The following is a 25330-nucleotide window of genomic DNA, read 5'->3' on the forward strand; positions in this document are numbered from 1 at the left end:
CAGACTGAAGTAAATGATAACGACAACGCCAATCAAATCGTTACATCTACCACCACCACAGTGATGGTAAACTCGACTGAAAATCACATATCCTCTTCACCGGCGAAGGTCTGTCGGCCGCCCTTGACAACAACCGTCGTCACCGTCGCCACCGTTACGCCAAACAAGATTAGTCAACGCACGACATATACTTCCATTGCTGAGGATTCGGATTCTACCAACAACTCGCTGGCGTCGAGTAGCGGCATCGGCGGCAGCAGGGATTGTTCCGGCGTCGGCGTCGAGGAGGAGAACATGTTGACGAGTTTCGAAGGTATCCTACTTAACGGTGCGCCGGCGAGTAACAATAATATGGATATCGACGCGCAGGAGGACGGCTCGTCCAAGGACTCGTCGAGTGTGAGTTCGAAAGATAAACCGTTACAGAGTATGATGCTAGTTGATCTGCTAGAAAGAAAAGTCGATAAGGAGCCGATATTAAATGGTGTCCTCGGCAAGAATTCCATTAACGAGAAGGAAATGGATCTAGTGGAAAATCACATTAAGAAAGTATTAAAGGAATCTCCTACCGAGCTGAAACTCAAGGCCGAGATGGAAGGCGGCAACGTCATACAAAACGTTATACAGAATGAGGCATCCGAGGATACTCTGATCGAGGCGCCGCGAGGAATCAAACGATCAGCCAGTGAATCGGATGAATTAGATATTAAGAAGCCGAAATATTCCAATGGCACGATGTCGCCCGATCCAGCAGTCGATTCGACTACAGCGGAATCCACAGTATCGAGTATAAAATCGGAGGAGCAGGACGACGATAAAGACAGTGAAAAAGCAACAGTTTCCTCCACTGCAGCAAATCTCTATGCAGCCTTGGCCGCGGATTGCATAGAAGATGAGACAGATCTAGAGGAACAAGTAAATGTTAACAAGGACACGATAAAGGAAGCGACGGCATCGACGATAGCAGCTCCTCTTCCACCTCCTCCTCTTCATGTCAAGACAGATACGACGCCGACTATTCTTGTTAAGGAAGATCCACCGACTCTACACATCAAGGAAGAGCCTCACATATTCATCAATCAAATCACTCAGGCGCCGCAGCCACAACCACCGCTGCCACATCAACAGCAGCAACAACTCATAGTGGCGACGCCCAGGCAGATAGTCGTACAACAAACGATTCCAACAAATAATCAAGTTATCATTCCCACCGCATCGATGAAGGGAAGACCGCCCCCGACTCAACCTCAAGTGTTACTACAACAGAGCGCAGGTGGGCAGCTGCAATACGTAGTGTCCGGTGGTGTACCTGGTCAAAACTACGTATTGGCGCAGCCGCAAACAGCTCTGGTGCAGGGACAGGCTCAAACCGTTCTCGTAGCGCAGACAACGCAGCAACAGGGAACTGGTACCAAGACGATCATCATATTGCAACCACAAGCCGCCGCGCAGCCGACCCCACAGAAGATGGTAGCGGTAACGCCGCAAGGGCAGCAAGTGGTTGTGACGCAAGTGCCACGGCCAATTTTACAGAGCCCGGCGCTCGGCAACATTCCACCGCCTCTTGTACCGACGTCCGCTACTATCCCGCAAGCCTCCATTATAGTCAACAGTTCGATGGCGCAGGCCAATCCGAATACGGTGACTGTTACAATCCCGGCGATGGCCCAACAAACTCCGGTCTCTACCAGCGTGCCGTCCAGGGTGGTGACTCCCACTCCGGCGTCCACGCCGCCGCCCACGAGACCTACGACACCGCACCAGGCGGCTGCCACGCACGGCGTGTCCGCTGTTAAACCACCATCCACCACGAAAGTCGTGAAGACAGTGAGTTCGTCGACCTCTACCGAGCCAGAGTCAAAACCTTCTACGAGTCAACAGCAGCAGCAACAACAACCGACGCCGCAATCGTCACCACAGGAGAATAAAACTATCACGATCAAAATCGACCCCAACGCTTATCTGTGCGAATGGCGAGGCTGTCTTAGGTAAGTTCAAAAATAACTTTTGAAATTGAGAACTCTTAATCCATTTCAGTCCCTGAAACTATCGAGTGAAATATAATTATCCATTTATGGCGTGATAGTTTTATATGAAAAATATCTCTCGATTTCAGACAATTTAAAACACCGCACGAAGTCTATCTTCATGTTTGTGAGGCTCACTGTCCGACCGGTGGCGAGGAGATATTGTGTCTATGGGCGAGTTGCGACGCTCTCAAGAGACGCAGATTCTCGTTAATGACGCATCTTTACGATAGGCACTGTAACGCGGATGTAAGTAAAAATTTTGCAATTTATTTTTTTTTATTAATCTCGAGGAAATTAATAATCGGTGATATCCGCGGCGAGTTTTACATTCGCGATAATTTTTTCTTAGACAATGTCGATAAGGAGAAAACAGTTGACGGTGACGGGTAAAACCGAAGTCTCCACGTCCTTACCTTCGACTCCGCATCATCCCGGATATGCACCCAATGCCGCATTCCACGCTATTAAACGGCACGCTCTGGAATTCGTTAATCCTAAGGAGCTAATGGTAAGTTTTAAAAATGTTTCATAACTTCAAAATTTTCGGTGCTCGAAGACATGGAGTTTACCGTTCTCTATTCGTGTTCTCTCTGTATATATTGAAAACAAATTTAAATGAATGCTTAACATGATTTTAATAAAATGTTTTTTCTGTGTGCGTGCGTGTGTATTGTACTTGATTAAAAATGGAAGATTGACAAAGTTGTAAAATTGAAAAATATTATTTGAAATAATATTTATAGAATGCATTTTGGAAATAAAAATTGGGTGAAAAATAGACACGAACGGAAGAACGGGGTTAAGAAAAATGTATTTTGTATACTACACAAGAATAATCTCTGAGGTAAACTTTCTCTCTGCGATAGTATAAATCAATATACAAATTACACTGCTACACAGATTTATAATTCTACATATCTCGTAATAGACTTCTCTCTTATAATCTGTATCCCTATCATATATTTATATTCTATCAAGTCGATTCTGTGAAATCTCTCAAGTCTTCGATCTTGTCCCTTTGATAATCTTTGAACGATTAATTTAACGAAATTTCTTGTGCTTTCTCTTCCCTGGCAAAGCAGCAGAGGCCGACCAAGCCCGCTGCAGCCACCTCATCAAGCTCTTCTTCCCCCAGACCTGGGCAAAATTCTCCACCGGAACAGGTAAAAAATGTGTTCAGAGTTGGAAAAAAACCACCACGATACAGCCACAGCTCCTGTGCGCTGCTGTTGTTGCTGTCCCTTTTGTCGCCTCTTTGTGCTTTTTTTATTCTTTATCTTCTTTCGCACACCATATCATCCCTCAAACTCCTCGTTTGTTTTACCCTTCCGTTTGTTGTAGCATGTCTTTTTTTTTTCATTTTTATTTCAACATTACATTTCGTAGCATTTGTCTTTTTTACATGTGTCCGACTCGCAATACTCATATTAGGAAGGTGTTGGCACAATGTTCATTTCAATAGAACAGCAGCAGAAAGCAGATCGTACTTAAAAAGTAGATGCGCTAGACGTAGGTCTGAACATGTTTGTATGTACGTGTATTTGTTTTATTGTTGTAATATGGTTAAGGTGCAAGGATATGATTCGCTCGTCGTTACATATTATATACGTAATTAATTTTACGTATTTAATACGAATTTGCGTAGCATTCAGGACAAACGAACCAGCTTCGCCGAGAGATCGCAGCTTCTTACACGATATTAACACGATTCTCATGATGCATTCGTAGAACCAAATCATGCAATTTGGAATTGCCGTATACCATATCCATGCATTTTTCATATAAGATTTTTTTTAGCAATTAAATATCAGTGTCTTCATTCGTATCAGTTGCTACCTGTGTGTGAAAAGAAAACAAGCGCACATGATCGTCAACTGTTATCTTTTTATTTTACAGGATGACAACGAAGGTCCAGTGACCAAAAGTATTCGCCTAACGGCAGCTCTCATTCTTAGGAACCTAGTCATATACTCAACACATGGTAGAAGGTAAATTTTGATTTTACTTTGTTATTGTGTTATTACGATTACTGTAACTCGGGAACGATCTAGAATTTTTTCACGAATTATTTGCAGGCACCTTAGAGCGTACGAGCCCCATTTGGCAGGCGTGGCATTGAGCAACGTCGAATCATCGAGAACGATCGCACAAGTCCTATATGACATGAATGACCAGAGTAGCAGTAGCCATAATAGGTGACCTCTTGAATCAGGCCTCTAAGAGCTCTTTTAATCTCATGAGCAGCGATCAACTTACATTATTTCGAATTATGCGGTACGAGGAAACGAACGTATAAGTTTATAATCGTGTTTGCTGTGCTGACACGTGCACATGAATGTGTACGTACGTGCGTGTGTAGTACGTGCCCATAAGATTTGAAAAATTGGGACTAGAGGAGATGGTATCGAGGATAAATGTTCCATATATAGAAAAAAGAGGCCTATAAACTTACTAGGCAAAATACTTTGCCAATTTTAGATTATAACATGAACTGTACTAGTGAAACACAAAACAAAGACATTTAGTTAAAATCAATGCGGAAAAGTGATATGTGTTTGCGAGAGAGGGAGAGAAAGAAAATACGAAAAAAGCGAGCAAAGAAGTAAAGAGATAGCATGTATGTGTATGTATTGTGTGTGCGCGCGCATGTTGTGTGTGAAAGAGATGATATATTTCACAGATTTAATATTAATATTTATTTTCTCAACAAGAAATATGGAAAAAGTGTTTTTAGTGAACATGTACAAAAAATAACGAAGAAAATACTTTATGAACGTTATAGTTAATTATATAATCAATATATTATAATTAATATTATATTATTATTCTATTATTAATTATTATATTGTATGTTTTTTTTTTCGTAAATCACCAAGAACTTAGCTGTAAAGAAGAAAAACGAAATCTTTTTATGAAATGTATTTGTTAGGAATTTATTATTTGCTTATATAATTGCATATTGCAATTATACATGGCTATATTATCGTCTCTCTTTGTTTTATTATTAACTAATCTAATTATCGTCAAAAAAATTAGTAAGATATAACAGTAACATGCATTGGCATGCTAGTGAGTTCGTCATTACAGCAGAACATTCATATCACTGCGTAAACGATGTCTAGTTTAGATCAGTTTTAGCTCGACGCAGTTTTCCTAGCCGATTCGACTTCTACAATGTGTCAAGATACCTAGAAAAAAAATTTTTCATGCTCGCCTATAATATAATACGCGGCATATCGTTAAATTTTCGTTTACAAAATGACTTTGTCATTTAGCGAAACTTCCAATCAAAGAGAGCACTTCGCAAATTTTTCAAGACCAATAAAAATATTCGCAAATTAAACAAATTACAAATATCAAACAATTTTCAAACAAAGTTTTACATCCAGATTTAAAAGGCCTAAAATTATACTTTAAATGACGAAATCGATTTGTGTACTTTATATTTTAAACGACAAATCGATTGTAATATCGAACTCTTTGTTCCTTCTCTCTTTGATACTCAGTTAACTCAGTTTTCATGACTGATATCCGCACATTGAAAATATTTTTCTGTCTAATTCTCTCGTGGCAGCTTAGTTGTACTTGCAAACTACATATAAATATATCGCTTCGAGTCTCGATTAAATATAACATTTAACACAAGTTTATGGACAGTAGACGAAATTTATTGTGATATCGCGTGAAATGCAATATAATCGTTGCGGCGCGTAATGACAAAGTTGTCTTTTGGCGCAATACTTCAACATTATTTGCTTTCACAAAAATTGCTATGGAAGTTCGTAGATTTCCTTTTGTATTATACAGTGTATAAAAAAAGAAGATATAATTAGAAATGGTGATTTTCTCCGAATCTTATAAACCAAGTATGATCGAAAAATCAATCTACTATTTCATTCATCGGAAAACTCGATATGTAATTTAAGAATACAATGAATCTTTATTTTATTTTAAACGGTTTGAGGCATTAGAGAAGTATTTTATGTTCTTGGACGTCACTACTCTGTGAACGGCATAGATTGCATTTATTGTTTATTGAGTTTTTTGAAACAGATAAATAAAAGTAAGCTCTATAATCATATTCAAATATATAAATATATATATAATATTTTACGAAATATATTATATATATATAATATATATTCACACATATATACAATATACATACTTGTACATAATACCTGTATTTCATTCACGATGTTAAAACCTCTGTGTAAATTTCTTAAGATTGTAAGTTTAACGCGTCTATATAAGAGAAAAACAAAGGAAAAGATTCTTGTATTATAATAGTTTGTGACAAGACGTAGAAGTTGCAAGGAACAGATTTTTGTAATTAATTTAACTCGTTCGGCGCGAAGAAAGAAAGAGAATGTGTTGAGAAACGGCTTTGTCTTATATTACAAAATGGCCGTTTATGAATAAACATAAAAATATGATAATGGACCCTGTGCGAGCCTCTATTATGTATTTTATATATAAATATATAAAAACAAGTTTAATAGCTGAACATTTTTAGGAGGACGAAAATCTTGTGAGAGGCTTTTTATTTTTATTATTTGTAATTACCTAGTTTACATGTTCACCGTTTCGTACGATCATTGAGATCATAAATAAACATCTGTGTAAAGGAATAAAAAAACAATATAATAAATTACTAAATACGAAGGAGAATATGGGAAAGATATATATAGAATATTGTGTGTTGTTTCCCTTCTCTCCATCGTATTGCGAATGAATGTGTAAGTGGCCAAAAAATATTATCGAAGAAAAATGCAGAAGAACTGGACAATGCAAGGTTTATCACAGTCGACAGTCATACATCTTCAACACGTACGTATATTATACAAAATAATTTAAATATATAACATTAATTATATGTGTGTCGTCTACTTTTTACTTATGCTATTTATTTTTAATATCTAATTACGATATATATAATGCTTCAGTTGGAAAAAATTGTGTAAAATATAAAGTTTATTACGATATATGAATTGAGTGTACAAAATAACTTAAAAATATAAAACTTGAGAATATACAAATTTGTACTCTTGAAGAGACGCTATAGAGGTATTTAGTTACTTTTTGTGGAAATTATTTATTCTTTGCAAGACGTATGTCGAATATGTGTTTATAATACTTCTTATTTATTTTAGTTATTATCATTTATATCTTTTACTGAGATTTATTTAATACCGTTAATTGTTGCTCCAAATCTTTTGTAGTCTCTAATCTCGGACAAAATTTTTAAACATTCAGATTTCGTAAAATTTTCTATTAAAATCGTATATGATAGTCTTTTCTATTTTTTCCTTTTTTCTTTTTCTCTTAGTCATTCTTCTTTCAATATTATGCATTTTATATGTCTCAACGTAACATTTCAATGTATATTATATATTCTACATAAATACAATCCTTTTGTAAGTTTAGAGAGTGCTTAAGTTTATTATTGATTAAATCTTTTGCAATCGGATGCAATCTTTGTGAAAGTTTAATTTTTAATACGAATTCATATACAATCCATGTATTTTTAATATTCGCGATATTTCACAATCGGATATTTTTTATTATATAAGAATAACAATACTTTTATTTTCTCTTGCTTATATCATCAAAATTATTGATATCGTACATTATTTTCTTAATTATATATGTACATACATTGTTTTGTCTTTCACATACAAGTTTGATCCTTTGTAATATCATTTAGTTGCATAATGAACTCTTTGCAACTTGGACAACGTTAAGGTTGTATATTATTATTTTTTGTTAAATTTAGTAATATTTTAAAATAAGATTGACATTAAATACTTTTGCTCGAAAGTATTCGAAAAATTTAGTTTTAATACTTTTGTCATGAATTAATATGCTTAATTACTTGAATCATCTCTTTAGAAAGATTTTCTTAGCTCGTAAAAGAATAAAAATAGAAAAATATGCCTTTTTTGTATAGGGGCTTGTTACATAATCTTAATTTGATCCATGTTCTAGGTACTCTAAAGTTTTTGCTATTGTCACATAGTATTCCGTTTTCCATTGCTCGAAAGTGTTTCATTTTCTCAGCTGTGCGATTTATCGGCGGATATTTTATCCATGTTGAATGAAGAATTATATTAATATGATACATATCGCAGTCATTCAATATTTAAATGATTGTCATGACGCATTTTTTTTTGTACACTTGCAAATTACATTCACATTGTCAGTGCTCGACACGTTCAATCAATTCATGTATTTTGCAATATTTTCATTTGTTTCGATCGATGTTATCCTTATTTCTTTTGCAAGTATCTGTATCAAGAGGCATCGTATGTAGTGGTACTCTCTATATAACTACATTTAAATCTACATTGAAACTGTCTGGGCTCGAATTTAGCGACCTGTAAAAATAAGCAGAGAACACAGATATCAATGAGATGCGTATACAATTTCATAATTATCTTATTGCGTTGAAAAATTCGTCTTTATAGCACTTTTGATTGAGCGAAAAAGGCAATCTTTGTGATAAAATTCCTTGCAACAAAAAGGCAATCTTTGTGATAAAATTCATATATATATTTTTCTTACAAATGTATAAATATAATATCGCACAAAGTTAATTCGAAAAAATTAATAATCCTTATAAAAGATTCGACATTAAAATCGCGTTATCAACTATAAGCGATACTTTCCCGCTAAGAAAGATTCGAATTTTTATTCGTGTCGTCGGCAAACTTGCGCCGTGAGGGAGATCTGCCGGGACATGGGACGAAGTCGACGGAGGGAATGCGTTTCCTGAGAGAGGAGCATTGACAATCGAGTGAGAACGACATCGATCGATCGTCGCGACTTGTCGATTCGACCTCTTGACCGGGATCGCGTACACAGGTGTGTTTGGGAATCGCAGTATACGGTTTCCTTAACCAGTCTGTTTGCCTGGCAGATTTGTAATTGGCACTGATTAATCTTGGTCTACTTTCGAACGCGATCATTACGCTGACTCTACCTGAAAGTAGCGGCGGCACTCTCGCCACTGGAGGGTCTAACATTCGATTGAGGAAGGATAGCGCGATCGTGGAACGGTTTTTGTCGACAGAGAATCGTAGACTCTTTAAAATCTCTAAATTTAGAAACGATTACGATAGACAATATTCTAATAAAGATAGACAATACTCTACTAATAAGATGCACGGATGAGGAAAAAAGATAAACATGAGCATTTTTAGCGATCGCAATAAAATACCTGCGACTCTGTTCTTCTTTTCTCGCACGATCAAACCTCTCATTGGTGACCTGTCTACGGAGTTCACTGATCTGTTTACTATATTCCGCCGCTTGATTCTGATATTGTCTAAGCTCTGCGGATTCTGAGGATCTGTAAAAGAAACGTAGAGACCTGAGCGTAATATAAAGATAATAAAATAACGTAATATAATGAGATGCGTACAGTTTATTTTGAAGTTCGGAAACTTTCTGTTTTAATCTGGAGATTTCGTTTTGCAGTTCCTGATTAGTGGCCTGCGCGTTCATGGATTCTTGTCTCGCTTGATCCAAAAGGGTCTCCAATCGTTCCACAGTCACGCGATCTCTGGTCATTTGTTCTTGTACGATACTCTGCTCAGCTTTCAGCCTCGACACTTGCGCTTCGTACTACGTGAAAGTTTCAAAAAGTGCCCCGTCAAAGAGAAATCAAACAACTGGTGTGCATAAAAAATTAGAAATCAAACGTAAGTATTTACATGTTCCTTTATGGTATTTTTGTCGCCGAGTTGCTCCACAAGCGTGTCTTTCTGTTGATCTAACTTTACGCATAGATCTCTGACCGCCAGTAGATCGGCCTCAGCTCGGTGTCTCTGTTCGATCTGCTGTCGCAGCTGTGTCTCCATACTAGCCACGTTTTGTGTTAGATTGCTTATCTGAAAAAATCGTTAAATCGTCAAATATGGGAGGGAAAAGAAAAGATTTGATATATTCACAACTTAAAAATTAGTTATATTCCTTTTTTTCATTAGTCTTGACTTGAGTTTATTTCAGTTGTGCATCATTATTAGTATGATAAACGAAAAATATCAATGATTTCTTGCATACTGTGACAAAAGTACCTGAGTCTCGTAGCCTTTTATCAAACATTCCGCGTCAGTCAATTGACGCTCTAGATCGGCTATTTGATGTCTCGCGGTTTGAAGGGCAGCTTTAGCCTCCGCCGCCTCGGACTCCAAGCTATGATTGCTGTTCTCCAAGACCGTCGCTTCTAAACTGAGACTGCGGAAATGGTTCAGCATCTCCGTTCTCTCATTCTCCTAAAAGGATTGGAGAAAATAATCAACATTCGAAGTGAGTATTTATTATCCATGAAAATATCTAAAATCTTACCTTTCGATTTAGGAGTTCTTCGGCGCGACGTACTTCGCTGATATAGGTCTGCAACTGTCTCTTGAGATCGTAGCATTCCGCCCGCGAGGTCTCCAGCTCGCGTTGTAGATTCTGCACCTCGCAGGTCATCGCAGCCAGATCATCCTGCAGCTTTCGGTTCTCCTGGATCGCGTTCTCGCGATCGATCGACGCGGCCTTGAACTGTCTCTGTGTCGTCTCCATCTCTAGTTGTAACGCCTTCAGCTGACGTTCCCGCTCCGCGCTCTGATCGATGCATATTCTACAATTAATTCCGTCGTTGCAGAACACGAAAAAATATATGATACAGACTTATTCGCGAAGCAAATAATTAAATTATTCCGCAAATTAATAAATTTCAGATTATTCGAACGCTGATGTATAAATATAATAAATACAATTTTTATTTTACATTATCTTCGTTCTTATAAGTATCGACTTCCACTATTAGGGAGTCGCCTATCAGTATACGCAGATATTTAATCGATCTACGATTGCTTATGCGGATCACGCGCTTGTTCCTCGTGGCGCAAGATACATTCGCGAAAGGGGACAAGGGCAGCACGAACGAATTAGACGTCTATCGTTTCCCAACTCTTTCTCGAAATGAAGTACTTGTACGTGATGAGATTTTTATATTATCATTTATATAGAGATCTCGGGTTGTACGTGCAATTTTCTTAATAATTTATCAAAAGCTAAACTAATATTAATTTATTTAATATTAATATTTATTTATTTAACTTATATTATGCCACATATATGCATACGTGGATACAAATGACATAAAATTGAACACCCTAGATGAAATCTTCGCGGAAGAACTGGAGGCAAACATCATCGCAGCTTTCATCGCGGAAAACGTTGATGCGTGCTATTGAAAGCCAATCATTTCCAACTTTCGATAAGCCAATAAATCGCTCGTTGGAATCCTAGATTCTCAAAGCGTCCCGGACAGTCGCGTGGACCATCGATCACCCATGCCGATTACGCACGACTTGCGTAATCGTGGGACTTCAATGATCGAGACGCGCGCGAAAAAGATCCGAACGCCGGAGGACTTTCTCTCGCCTTTCTTGCTGTCCTTCTCAGCAACAGTAGCAATAGCAGCAGCCGCGACGGATCTGATCCGGACTATGAAAGTGAAAACAAATTCCGCCGATCGAGAAAAGCATTTTTCGCGCGGATTTTCCGTGATGTATTATCAATCTACGATTCTAGTAGAAAGAAAAATTGTTTTCAGCTGAAGAATTAAGAATTCAAAGAATTTAATTAATTAATTCGCTGTAAAATTAATGAGCCTCGAAAGATATATATTTCACATTAGAAAAGACGAAGAATATTTTTTAAAAATTAATAACAATTTTTTAATTTAAAATTGATCACATATATATGGAATGATACTTTTTTAAACTTGCATATGAAAAGCGAGAGAGAACACGATTTTCTATTGGAAAATTTATCCCATCATTTTTCGAACCTATCCTGAAGATATTTTGAATTCGTATAATTAATTCTCTCATTTGTTTCATCAGCTTGATCGTGTGTGCACGCTCGACGATTCGTCCTCGTCATGCCTCGAGGCGGATTATCACCTCGCGATAATGACGATGGAAATTATGTCACGGATGTTACAGAAGAATGCACTCGTGATACTGGAAGAAATTATTTTCATTTCCACGGGTTTACGGCAAGATAGAAATTTCTCTTCCATGGAGTCAACGATGAAATTTATCGCGCCATAAAGGCGGATACCGGTAGTGAGTTTCCAGTTTTTTTTCGCGTATCTCGTGATACGGAAGATTTCCGGTACTCTGAACCTGTAAACAGACACATGTTCATCAATGTAAATTTTCCAGATGACAAGTCTACGTGATTCAATTGAACTCGGATATTGTTCACCGCCTAATTGTCTATCCGGCTCCCTCTTGAGTGTTCAAGTTCGCATCTCACTCTCTCTTTCTTCAGCATCATCATTTAGGAAGAAAGTTCACAGACGATACAACGTAAAAGGAAAAGTACCATAGAAAGCATCGTAAGTGTTTCACGTTCTTTTAATGTATGCAAAGATGGTCTTCGCGACAGAGAAAATGTTCTTCGTAGCTTTATACTTGTTCGTCTAATTATAAAGACCCATATAGCAAATTTATTTTAGTATAATATGAAATCGAAAGCGAGACCTATTTATCGCGATTTTTATAGTGTATAATTTATTATCGAAATTTGCTTCTGACAGATATTGAGAGTAAATGTGTACTTTTTGCCGCGATATATTTCACGTGTAAAAGCTACAAGATATGCATGATACATAATTTGATGATTCGCATCTTTTATCCTCTTATAATTCGTACGATATAAGTTGCATTTCGCGAGACCGTTTAGCTTGAGATAATCTATATTCGTATGCTTTTATCAAAAGTGACGAAATCTTTGTGGAAACGTGTGAGTCAGAGAGTGCATCGCCCTAAGAAGGGTCCGTTAGGTCCCTATTCCCTTCCTCGATTGCCCCTCATCAAAAGATGTACCGTTTTAAATATCGAAATTGATAGCAAACGGTATTAGTTGCCTGTTTATAGAGGCAATCTAAAGAAACCTAAAAAAATCTGAAGGCATATGTTATAACTGTTACAGGGATATATCGACTTCTGGAATTTTTAGTCTTTTTAACTTTACATTATTCTTTAATATGATATATACATTTTTTATGATCTAAAAACAAGTGAATTAATTATGAAAATTTTTAAATTTCGAACATACTCTATTTATTGATGCAGAATGTTTTTTTTTTTATTCAAATTATTTTTTATGACACAAAGTTTCAATACTCGATGAAAACTCAGGGATATATGTATGCGTGAGTCATCTTTATTATTTATAGTTTACTCGAGAAATTATGTGAAAAGGCTTGGGCGTGCCCTTTCGACGAGACACTCTTTGGTTTAGCGTTACCGTTATAGGTAAAGGGCATTGCACGCATTCCTCGAAACTAAACTTACGTAATAAGAAGAAGCGAAGAGATGATAAGAAAGAAGAAAAAGAACCGTTGTAATCCCAACATATATAAAATTATCCAAACAGATGAAATACATCATTCGATGTAAGTTTTAATAAATTTGCTCCTTTCTAAATAAAAGGCATTGTATACAATAAAAAAAAATTAAATTAAATCAAAGAAAAATTGAATAAAAAAATATAATATATAAATAAATATATGAAAAAAATAAAAATAGAATCAAAGAAAAATAGAATATTTCATCAAAAAAATGAATGTTATAATTTTTTTTAACAATCAATTTGTTGAAATAAAAAATTCAAGTATTTATATTTTTTATATATATGTATTTATATATCAAAAGTTTTTTTAATATATAAAATAATTATAATTAAAAATATATTCTATCATTCATAATTATTTAACATATTCTCTATTTTTTTAATCCTATTTTAAAAATACTATTTTATATATATAAAAGCATATATAAAAAAAAGTTTTGAATATCTTTATCAAATGCAATCAAACTTAATTTGATGATCACGTAATTTTTCAAGGTTACAGCAATTTAAAATGCCAGGAAGACTAAAGAAGCAATGACGCGAGCAGTGACAATATGATAATAAAAATGTGACAAATGTGCTTCGCTTTTGACCTCTTTACGTCAGATTGGATGATTGTCGGACGATTATGCGTTTCTCGTTACCGGATTTACCCGAGTCCGGTGCCGAATTATGCAACAATTCGTGAAGAAACCTGCTGGCCCATGAGAACCTTAACTATCGTCGCTGATGGACGACGGCGTTTCGGGAGGTCGAACGACGATGAAAGTCGTCCTCCTCGTGTAATAAAGATATTGCGTGAAAGTGTCGCAACGGTATTTTTTAAGGAGACAAGCGAGAAGACAATCGTAATATTACGTAAAAAGATATATGTCAAAATTAGTTTTTTTTCATCTCGGAATTTTTTCAACGATGTTTTCCGGATTTTTCATCAAATAAGATTATTAGTTAATTCGAATGATGTAATCTATTAAAATACACATCGTGCAATCGTATCTCGTTGATTAAATCGAATTCGACACAAACAGAAGATCGAACAGTAGATGATCTCATTGGATCTACGCGTTAGAGATTTCAAAATCCTACGCACAAGATATCGATTTTTTTTCCTCCTCCGCAATTACACGCATAAAGAAGTAAAATATGCACATACTCCGTTTGTGCCGAACCGGATACAAGATGCGATGTGCAATCCTTAAATGTGACCGTCGTATTGCAAGAAAAATGAATGCATATTTTCGTGCCTGTATCTTTGCTGTAGATTAAATCTACAGCAAAAATTATCGGACAATCCTCATAAATATAACGCATCGAGTCTTGTAATATTCCTCCAAGTAGACCTGATGTTGAACCACTGACCTAATAACGAAGGTATGAATAAAAATACCCGTAAAATAAACGTTTAAAGTATCTCTACATTTCATAAGAAAAATTGCCCGATGACAAATTTATAGGTTTTCTGAAAGAGGATCCGGATATATCTACTTGAAGATCCGGATATTCAATTATAATTTGCGCCCGGCTCTGATATTACGCATATGAAAAATATATGGGGTAAAAAAGAAGGAGACATGGGTTGCAAGACGGTTTTTCCCGGGCACGGATTGCACTCGGTATTAGTCATTCCAGGAGGGCTGGACGAATAGTGTCCAATTCACTGGCGGTCTCCGACTTTGGTCGAGTTAGGTAACAGCATAGAACCTCGAAGCCGGGACGAGCGCGAGTCAGTCTCGCTGAGGTTTCCGCGGCGATAAGACCAACGACGATGATGAGAACGACGATGACGATAAGGACGACGATGACGCGACTCATCTCGAGCCTCTGATATGAGATGTGGAGAATCGAGTGATGAATTAAGAGAAAAAATAATTTGTGAAGTAGTGACGTACAGTAGACACACAACAAGCACATCGTCGAATATATCATCATGACGATGACGAGGTACGTTTTTGGCGGAACTAGATTCTTCGATGAAAAAATATAGATATGTATCATAATTATATATAATATAATACACATTGATCTGGGATTGATTAGTGAGCGATGATTGCATAAATATTCTTCGAAAGGTTACACAAAGTGGCATTTGACATCTTCCTTTCACTATCTCGGAAGCTGCGCTCATCAGATGCGAAAGGACACGTTTGCAATGTGACATTTTTTAATCACTGGAATTTTATTTTTATATAATGAGAAAACTTGAGAAAATTATAGAATTAAATAGAAAGCGTGTTCACGATACTTTGTTATCACTTCAAAGTTAATATAGAATGTGTTAAAGAGAAATTAATCGAATATCGTGTTCGCCAAGCTCCATTGACCAAAAAAAGAAAAAAAAGAAAAAAAATCGCGCAAACGATCGACGTTACGTGATTTCGCGTTGTTTATATTGCGTGATTTCGCGGCGTAGATCGATTATGATGTATTAACAGGCACTTTCTTTTTTACGGGAATGTAAGTCCACCCCGTTGCCACGCTTGATTATATAAACGCGATCTCAATGATAGCGCGATTAGAAATATCGTAGAAAATTCCCCGTAGATACCGTAACATAGATTCCGAGTAGCACGCGTGTACGACATGCGTGTAAGACGAGTGACTCCGGTAATAACTGGTTATTACAATTTTAACAACACGGAAGACGGAGAAAGTGCATCTCCGGCAAAGAAAGTATAAAATCACGGCAGATAAATAATTGCAATAACGCGTCGTACAAATGTCGTGGGCCTGGAAAGATATTCTAATCTGTTCCATAAAAGAGTAAAATTATATATGGAAAGTTTTAGATGTGAAATAAATAAAGTATAATTTTTATGCATATCTCCTTGCATCGGTATGCGCCATTTAATCTTAATGGCATTATAATAAATGGAAATAAATTTCAATTAGATTTTACGGAATCTGTTATATACATATACATCTATCATTCGAGATAAAAATGCCTCATTAGGTTCTTGCGAATTTTCTCTTTACGATAATATATCGCGGATATACAATCTTGATCAATTTCGATAATGGCGTATTAAAAAAGGAAATATAAATTATGCAATACACCCCATGTTGCATAAGTTATTAGCATACCTATACCGAATGTCATCGCCGCCAGGTAAGCGGCAATAAGGACACGAACAGGAATTCATGATGGCAATTGATGGCTTTCGATCGAGAATTTGTGGCACGTGCCTTTCCAGAATCCGCGCCTTCTCGATGAAATTTATCTTAGAGAAAGATTGTATCGGGCAATATATCAGACGTATATTAAGAATCTTACATCAAAACTTGATGTCAATGTACACTATATCGAATTGGCATTCTGTGCTAAACGAGACTCGACTCGTAAGTTGCGATTAAAATCGGCCAGGATCGATTTCGCCTTTCGTTGAATTTAATTAATTAATTATAAAAATTGTTGCGAAAATAAGAATTTATATATTTAATTTTAACTTGGATATTTTTTAATTTGCATTATTTATTATTTATTTTTTAATTTATATTATTTAATATTTTTTAATTTTTTAATTTCAAAGAGCATCAAAGTTCAGGAATGTGCGTTTTATCTACTGCTCATTAACGAAAGTCGTTTTCTACATTCTTGAGGAAAATATCGATGTTATTATCGCGATAAAATTTTACTGTTTATCTCCTTGTGCAGATGGAAATTCTACGAGCGAGAAAGTTCTGATGTAACTCGCCCCTGCCGGATGATCATTAATTAGACGATTGTGTAATGAACACGTCGCGTTTACACTTGCGAGCATCAGTCTTATGAGGGAGTGTAACGTCACGGATAACGATCTTGCTCCTTTGTTCACGCTCGACTGTTAAACCGATTCAACGACGCGCGGCGTTAATAGGGAAAGAAAATAACTCTTTCCGCGCGTAAAGTACTCACGCGTGTGTTTACGAGAGACGGAATGCGGTAATGTGCGATCACTTCCAGGATGCGAGTCTTCCGTACAAACGGCAAGTTATATGTCTATAAAATGTGAAAAGTTTATCGAGAAGATTAAACTACATTACATCAGATTGTAATTATCTTGTTTCAATTAACGAAGTGCATTAATTATATTATTTGCACACCGGATGAATCATCGTTGAACGACAACCGCTAGATTAATCTCGCGGCGCTGGTAATTAACGAAACGTCACGACGAGAGATAAAACTTTCGACGGTGGAAAGTTAGAGAAGAAACTCAACTAGCATTTGGACCTCGCTGTTTAATTACTTCTTTGCTCTTTCTTACTTCCTTGTTTTTTTAAAAAAAAGGAAAAGACACTAATGCTATCGCATTCTGACTGAACAGCGTATGCAAAATATGTTACAAAAGTTATACATTGTAAACATATGTAATTTATATTCGATATAAAAAATATCGCGAGAATAGATCATTTAAGTTCAAAATAAATTTGCGTAAATTATTGTTGCTTTTGTGGTCTTGAGACTCGAATCTTCAAACGTCCTCGTATCGGTAAGATTTCGCGAGACGGGCGAAAGAAAGAAAAAAAAGAGAAAAGGCCGTTTCGCGACGCGGGGAGCATTTATATAGACGACATTATTCTTATTCCGAGCACATGTCGTCATCCTAAGCCCTGCCGCCAGGGACAATGCCATTGCCATAGTGAAACAGTGAAAGTATGGTCATTTTGCCCTCGCGCCTCTGCTCTTCCCACTCGTATTCGCATGCAAACACGCACGCACGCACGCACCGCACACGCATCGACGTTTCACGATAGTCTCATTTTGAACGTCGCATCTCTCGACAAAACGCTCTTCAGCAACGCGATATAAAACGCGTGAAATTACTCGTGTGCGCGCGTTAAAGATGAGAGGTAAAATCGGTATCTTTCGCTTCACGCGATTGTCATGTCTTGCCGATTTTACATTACATTGCAGTTGTGATTGAGCGTATTACATTTTTGACATTTGTGACTTCCTCACGTGTCCCCACGTGACTGACGATCGTCGCAACGGAACAATTTCTGTTTGCCGAACTTGCTGAACTCGAAATAATCTCATCGCGATAATTTTCAGCGCGATGCGGATCCTCCTAGGATGCATCATCTGCCTTCTATCAGCAGTGAACGCGAGGACCGCGATAATGCCGCCGCCGTGGGCCGATCCCTCGAGCAATCCATGCGCCGCGCAACCGCGCGGTTGGCAGTTGCTATACTGGCCGGCCGATGGGAAATGCTACAAAATATTCCAGGCAGGGGTGCTATAATCTCCGTTATCTATAAAAAAAGATTGCATCTTGAATTTGAATAATCATTTCGCAAGAAATTTCTGATGATTATGACATATCGCGATAGATTGGCGCTCCGTGTCCGGAAACCATGGAACTGGGCCCCACGGCCGACGGCGGCGGAACGATCGCGGAATGCCGATGTCCCCCGGGAACCGCGCAATCGCCCAGGGACGCCCTGTGCCATCCGATATTCACGAGAGCGTCCTGCTCGGAGGGTCAATTCTTCGCACCAGTGCCCGAGACGTCCAATAAATTGGGGTATAAAAAAAATAGAAAGCCTCTTCTTAAGTTCTTCATTCGGAGATGATCGTACGCTCGCATACAAATGATGAATCTTCCCCTCAGGTCGAAGCGACGATGGGGAGTCTGTCGCGATCCCGAACCCTGTGACGAGCGAGGCGAGATCTACTGGCCCAGAGACGGTAAATGCTATCCGCGGCTTAGCAGAGGTCCTTGTCCGCGTGGCGAGCTCCTGGTCGTGGGCGAGAACGGTTTAGCGACTTGCTCGTGTTCGACGACTGGCGAACTGAGCAGGTACCATTGGCTGGGGAATGGCGGCGGTTGCTACGAGCACTACACCAAGGGTCCGTGCTCGGAATCGGGAGAACTGTTCCTACCGGGCGGCACATGCGGCTGCCATTCTCAGTTACCTCACTACCACGAACCGAGCGAAATGTGCTATCAATTGGGTGAGATATTCGTATTGAATTTTTAATCGAATAATAAATTGTATAATCGAATTATAAACCTGTTTCTTTTTTCATTGAATTCGATTTTTAATCCAGTTTTTCAATAACATTTCTCTAAATTCCTAATTTTGACAATTGTGTGTCAGGAGGCGTCGGTCCATGTTCGCAAGGACATCATTTTGTGGTAACTATGGACGTCCGAGCATCGACGCAGGAGGATGTTGTGCGAGCCAGTTGTGTGTGTAAATCGGGTCATGTGTTGTATAAGAACGGACAGTGCTATCGGTTGCACACGAGAGGACCTTGCGAGAGCGGTTACATGCTGATCAACTCGTCGACCTGCGTTCCCGTGCCGTGTAAACGCGGCAGATTATACTTTCCTCAAGAGAAGACCTGCTACAAGATTGGCACACGGGGACCATGTCCAAACGGGCAGGTAGTGTTATACGACTACAATGTAAGGCCGTCCCTCGACGGGATCGGATATAACGGCGTGTGCGGGTGTACCAGTGTCATGAGGGACGCTGGCAAATGCGTGGGAGTCGACAATGACAACGACTGCGAGAGCACACCAGGTATGGTGATGATCAATAAAACCTGTTACAAACTGTATACGCAGGGCCCGTGCACCGCAGGCGAGTGGTTGGTCGCGCAAAGAATGCCGAGGAACGCTCGATTGTGGCGAGAAGGGAAGTCGCGACCCAAAGCCAGATGCGAATGTCGACCCGGTTATAAAAGGATCATCGAGAGCTCGGGAGAGGCTCTGGAGGAACTGGAAAGCAACAGTCTGATCTTGCTGAATGGCTGCCAGCCACCCGCGGTGAGCCTGGCAAAATTTCTCAACGATAACGTCAAATCGATAGTGATCTGAATGGCGCAGTGAATCTGCACCGTGTGGAACATTTATAATTTATTACAGATTTCACGAGATAAATTTATTTTTTTTACCTAGCGAAGGACGCGCGCGATGCGTTTAAACATTTCAGCCGACAAGATGGATTTAATTTTGTATATAATGTTATGCGATTAATTATTTTTTTAGTTTCATTTCGTTTTACGTTGTCGAACGAAGCTTTATTTATTATATTCTATACCTTGGGCATTGTAAATACCATCTATGGTTTCATGATTTATAAAATTTAGAGTTTCATAAGAGATGTGCCACTTTTTTTTCTAGGAATTACTAAACGTTGTAAATAAATGCAGATGTACTTACTCGTTTTTATGCTGTAAATCGCGGATTTGTTGTTGTATCCCCTCTGTTTCTTGATCCTTATACATCAATTCTCGTTCCAATGCAGCAATCTTCTCCGTTTTCTCGTCCAATGCCATCTGGAAAAAAAAGAAATAATCGATTTTATAAATCGTCGTTTATAAAATAGCAATGTAATTTATTGCACTATCTCATTTACCAATAATTGATCCTTCTCTTGATCCAAAACTGTCATGTTTGCGCGCAAATTATTAATTTCTTGTTTCAGCTCCTTGATTTGATCATTCAATTGCGTCTGTTGCTGCTCCATACTTTTATTGCGGTCCAAAGCCTTGTTCAATTCCGATTCTGTCTGCGACCATTGACTCTGTATGTTTCCAAATGACTGCTCCGTTTGATCTTGAAGCGTTCTGCAATGGAAAATTTAAAAAATTATATTCTATTTTTTTTTTAAATAAGATTTGGATATACCGTAGTCGAAGATATTGCGTCCGTTGTGCCATTAATTCTTGCTTTGTACGATGCAGTTCCTCTTGCATATTGCTCAACTGATCCTTAAGATCGCTTATCGTCGCCCTTTTCGATCCCTGAGTGACCAACAGATCTTGTCGTTCTTTCTCTACATGTTTCAACCGCGTCTCTGCTTCGACTAAACTCTCTTTGAGACGAAGCTGTTCACACGAGTGCGCTTCTGACATCATCTACATTATCCAGTCGTACATCCACAACACATGTATTACCGCAATCACAATGGAAAGTATTAATAAAAAATTAGTAAAATAAATCATTATTAATTATATTATATATATATATATATATATATATATATATATATATATATATATATGAAATGAAATAGAGAATGTTAAGATTGTTATTAACTTAATTATTAATATTAAAATTAAAATTTTAAGGAAACCAACAAGGACTAGGATAATATTTAAACAATTTAATTTAAATGCATTATCTCTACGCTATACCTTAAGTCTCTCCCGCAATGCATCACGTTCGTCTATGAGTCGTTCGAAATCTGCTCTGGCTGTATCTCGCTCTCGTTCCAAACGTTCGAGCATTGTCTGCATAACATTCGAATTAAAATATTAAAATTGAAACCAATATTTATAGTTTACTTACAAACTATAATGTACCTTTGTCGCGCTGATGCTTCCGGCGGATATCGGCGAATCAGACGTACAGGTACAAGTACGGACAGGTTTGCACGATCTGCAAGGAACACATACTTGTCTCTGCTGATCCTTGTAAGTTTTCAATCGTGCTTCTAGATCTTCCTTTTGATAACGCAGCTCTTCTTTCTCCCGTTGGGCTTTGCTTAAAGCTTGCTCCACATCGCTTAATTCGCGTTTTAATTCATATATTCGTGTCCATAAATCAGCCTACATAATTTATAAAATAATAAAATTACAATCCTTCATAGACATATTCATGTGATTCTTTCAGATTCAATTACGTTATCTTTATCAGATGCTCTGTGTTGCTCATCTCGACAATTAATGTATTCTTTCCTGTAATGATCTCGTTCTGTTTCCAATCGCTGGATTGATTGTTGCAACTATGGAAAAAAGAAAATTCTCTTTTTTTATATTATATTCTCAATAAGATTGGTATTTATGTAAACTATTTTAACTTACAGACGCAATGTTTAAGTTCTTTTGCTCAATCAATTTTTGTATGTCAAAATTATCTGTATTTTTTATAATTTCTCCATTTTTAACTATTGCCTGATGATCTACATATCTTTCATCTTTATGATTCTTGCACACTAAAACAAAAGATAAAACAAATTTTTTAATATATTACTTTTCTGACAAAATTTTTACATGACTGAATTTTTTAAAAGTAGTTCTTTTATAAAATATATTTAATATTATTAAGCTATGTATACAATTAAAAATGAACTTATTATCAGTACAAATTTTTTTCTTCGATTTATTTCATGCCTTTATTCTGATTATTCGTTTTGCAGTTTTTTTACGTTTTTTAATCATTCCCTTCATTACTTTACACAATATTCTCGATACATGTATATGTATATATATATATATATATATATATATATATATATATATATATATTCTACTAATATTTTATTAGTATATTGCAATTGATTACCTTGTCTTTGGTATTCGTTTTCTTTACTCAGTCTTTCCATCTCATCCTTTAAATTTTTTTCTACAATAATATTTTAAATTTTCACAGTTGCCAACAATAAGATTGTTAAAAAGAAGAAATATCAAAGTTAAACAGTTTTACAATGTCATACCAATGATTGTTAATTGATTAATCCTATCAGACATTTGTTTCTTTTCATCTAATGTAGATTCGAGAGTACGTTGAACGTTACGTTTCTCAAGCTTACAAGATTCTAGATCTGCTCTCAACTCTTGAACCTCTCTACGTTCTACAAATAATTCGCGTTCTAAGACATGCAGCTGTGTCATGACATCTTCCAACTTCTCCTAAACAAATATATAAATGTGTAAACAAAAAAGGATGATTTTGGAAACAGTCTATATAAGTACAATCTATGATAGTTACCTGAAGTCTACAAACTCTCCTATTATTTTCTTTAACTGTAGAATTGCAATCAGCCTCTACAGCTAACGCAACATGATCTATATCTCTTAATTCTTTTTCTAATTCCTCATTTCGTTTTGCTAGTTTCATTGCCTGAGACATTGCATCATGTTGTTTATTTAGAGATCCTGCATCAAAAGAAAATAGTGTACAAAATAAGTATTGATTTTTTTTTCATATAATTAGTCAAATTAAAAAAAACCTGCATTGTAAAAATTTATCTGCTTTAGTAAGTATCTTGCCTTTTAGCTGTTGTTCTAACTCTAGTTTGGCATGTTGAAGGATCTTTACTTCATTAATTTCTGTAATATCATGAGCAGCACAAGTTTTCTTTTCCATCTTCTTGCAAGTGCAATCTTTGCTAACTGCGGCATAGGAACGCCCTCCTTCCAACATTTTTCTTAGTCGAATTATTTCTTTTTCTTTCGTAGCTAGCTATAAAATAATATTTTATTCTACAACAATGTATTAATGAACAAAACTTGCATCATTGAAGATATTATCACCATGCATCAATGATTCCTAGCATGCAGGATATAAATGACTATTAGCATACACAAGATTTCCATTTTTTTCCTGGAAAAAATGTTCAAGAATTGCATGCATAAATACTGGTGCTTAGCTGTACCTGTTTTTCAAGGGTCTCTATAGTATCTGTTTGTAATAAAAGCTCCCCTCGTAATTTTGTTACCTCCTGATTCAAACAGTTCATCTTTTGGTCCGCCATGCTTACTATATCTATTATTTTAGGCTCGATGCTGCTTAATTTCGGCAGTGAGCCACCAATCTTTGCTCTTGGCATTGGCTCGGCTTCTAAGACAGATCTTCTAAGAGGAAAGCAGGGACGTTTCTTAGCTATAAAAATTAAAAATTAAAAATATAACATTTAAATATTAATTAATGTGTCATATATTTTGCTGATATTTATTGTAATAAAATAATAAAAATTAATAGAATAATAAAAACTTACAAACCACATTAATAATAGTTGGCTTTAAACATTTGCCTTGAAGTTCTAATATCTTCTTAGACTTAGCAGCCGATTCTGTCTCCAACTCCTTTATTTTATATATGTTATGCGAGGACGCCAATTGTAAATCATTGCACTCACATTCTAACTTATGTATCTGCTTTTTAAGATCCTTGATCTGTTTCTGATGTGCTTCTTTAGTCTCTATCAGGTCCGAGTGAAGCTGGTTACATTCTCGCACTAATCTTGCATTATCACATTTGTAGGGATCAACTGTCAATTGCAACTGACTATATGCCTGTACACACCACACAATATCATTACATTAGATTGTATGTAAATTTTGTTGGTTTTATCACTAAAACTGATTCTTTATTTGAAGTTGCTTCAAAGATTAATCTTTGAAGTTAGACAATAAAATTCTATATGTGTATTCAACTGTTGCTTCTTTCACAAATTCAGAAGAAAATTTGAGCATTCTTGTAAAGTTGCATTAGAGTGATACTATTTTGTTTCAACATACCTTAATGTTTTCCTCAGCAATGGCTTTAAAATGTTTAAGATTGTCTGTAGTTTGTACAAGATCAGCTAGTAACGTTTCTATCAGAGGTAAAGCATCTAATGACAGTGCTTGCTGGTACCCCAACTTATCCAGATGTTTTCTAACTGTTCGATATCTAGTGGTAACATTATATTCTGCCTCCCCACTCATTCTTGCAAAATATACAATTGACTAAATGATTCTCATAAATTACACATTAATTATTACGAGAGAGCTCCAGATTAAGCTCAACGTAACCTCATGGCTTCATTGTAATTACAGAAATATAGTATATATATTTTATCATTAATTATCACCGAATGGATATACAGGTCATATTGTTAATTGATATTATAAATAAGAATATGCGTGTGTGTTGTAATAAATAACATGTTGGTTCCATAAATCAATAATAATCATTCAACAAATGTTTCATTTCGATCATACAATATCTTTTTCACACCGAAATAATTAATTCACTCAAGTTAAATTTTAATACAAACGCATTATCTGTCAAAGAAGTATCTTAAAAAATATATATGACGCGCTTTAATTATTGTCAACAAGTCAACACGAACTGTTCGAAACATTTCAAAAATGTTGCCAATCCAGCGGCTCCAATTTC

At 36.6% G+C, this 25330-nt stretch overlaps 3 protein-coding genes and 1 long non-coding RNA gene across 15 annotated transcripts in view; 3 read left to right on the plus strand and 1 right to left on the minus strand.

Annotated features, from left to right (window-relative positions):
* Bap170 (Brahma associated protein 170kD) overlaps nucleotides 1–6716 on the plus strand; it is a 46220-nt gene extending 39504 nt beyond the window's left edge. For 5 of the 8 annotated variants that reach the window (XM_083079381.1, XM_083079366.1, XM_083079386.1 and 2 more), the window contains 6 exons: nucleotides 4–1988; nucleotides 2117–2276; nucleotides 2380–2538; nucleotides 3110–3193; nucleotides 3927–4018; nucleotides 4106–6716. In XM_083079381.1, coding sequence (XP_082935507.1) covers nucleotides 4–1988; nucleotides 2117–2276; nucleotides 2380–2538; nucleotides 3110–3193; nucleotides 3927–4018; nucleotides 4106–4229 — 2604 coding nt within the window. In that variant the 3' untranslated portion in view covers nucleotides 4230–6716. The remainder of the gene's footprint in view (nucleotides 1–3; nucleotides 1989–2116; nucleotides 2277–2379; nucleotides 2539–3109; nucleotides 3194–3926; nucleotides 4019–4105) is intronic. The other 3 variants (XM_083079376.1, XM_083079390.1, XM_083079367.1) reach the window with 2 other exon arrangements.
* On the minus strand, nucleotides 6571–25289 carry LOC145960125 (uncharacterized). Of its 4 annotated transcripts, none has more exons than XM_083079399.1 (21): nucleotides 24688–25289; nucleotides 24165–24462; nucleotides 23886–24049; nucleotides 23437–23629; nucleotides 23156–23322; nucleotides 22881–23076; nucleotides 22730–22789; nucleotides 22249–22379; nucleotides 22068–22169; nucleotides 21748–21993; nucleotides 21580–21675; nucleotides 21071–21300; nucleotides 20799–21009; nucleotides 20603–20718; nucleotides 10380–10659; nucleotides 10109–10306; nucleotides 9746–9922; nucleotides 9454–9656; nucleotides 9250–9381; nucleotides 9013–9126; nucleotides 8416–8942 (listed from the first exon to the last, which is right to left on the minus strand). In XM_083079399.1, the coding sequence occupies exons 1-21, from the start codon at nucleotides 24874–24876 to the stop codon at nucleotides 8702–8704; spliced, it is 3744 nt and encodes a 1247-aa protein (XP_082935525.1). In that variant the 5' UTR covers nucleotides 24877–25289; the 3' UTR covers nucleotides 8416–8701. The 4 variants fall into 4 exon arrangements, with proteins under 4 accessions (XP_082935527.1, XP_082935525.1, XP_082935522.1 ...); XM_083079396.1 differs by having other exon boundaries at nucleotides 8416–8934; nucleotides 23823–24049; XM_083079394.1 differs by having other exon boundaries at nucleotides 23823–24049.
* Nucleotides 10171–12441, plus strand: LOC145960202 (uncharacterized). The gene is made up of 3 exons (XR_014435299.1): nucleotides 10171–10340; nucleotides 11933–12157; nucleotides 12257–12441. It is a non-coding gene; the product is annotated as an uncharacterized LOC145960202 (long non-coding RNA).
* On the plus strand, nucleotides 15115–20620 carry LOC145960159 (uncharacterized). 2 transcript variants are annotated; one of them, XM_083079415.1, is made up of 5 exons: nucleotides 15115–15392; nucleotides 18484–18658; nucleotides 18762–18955; nucleotides 19043–19386; nucleotides 19533–20620. In XM_083079415.1, exons 1-5 carry the CDS (start codon nucleotides 15379–15381, stop codon nucleotides 20255–20257), a joined length of 1452 nt encoding a protein of 483 aa, XP_082935541.1. In that variant the 5' UTR covers nucleotides 15115–15378; the 3' UTR covers nucleotides 20258–20620. The 2 variants fall into 2 exon arrangements, with proteins under 2 accessions (XP_082935541.1, XP_082935545.1); XM_083079419.1 differs by lacking the exon at nucleotides 15115–15392 and adding an exon at nucleotides 15417–18281.
* Nucleotides 25290–25330: the final 41 nt, after the last annotated feature.

This window comes from Camponotus vicinus, unplaced genomic scaffold, assembly GCF_025532165.1.
Source record: "Camponotus vicinus isolate PSW18456_S1 unplaced genomic scaffold, iyCamVici1.0 SCAF_1, whole genome shotgun sequence".
NCBI lineage: Eukaryota > Metazoa > Arthropoda > Insecta > Hymenoptera > Formicidae > Camponotus > Camponotus vicinus.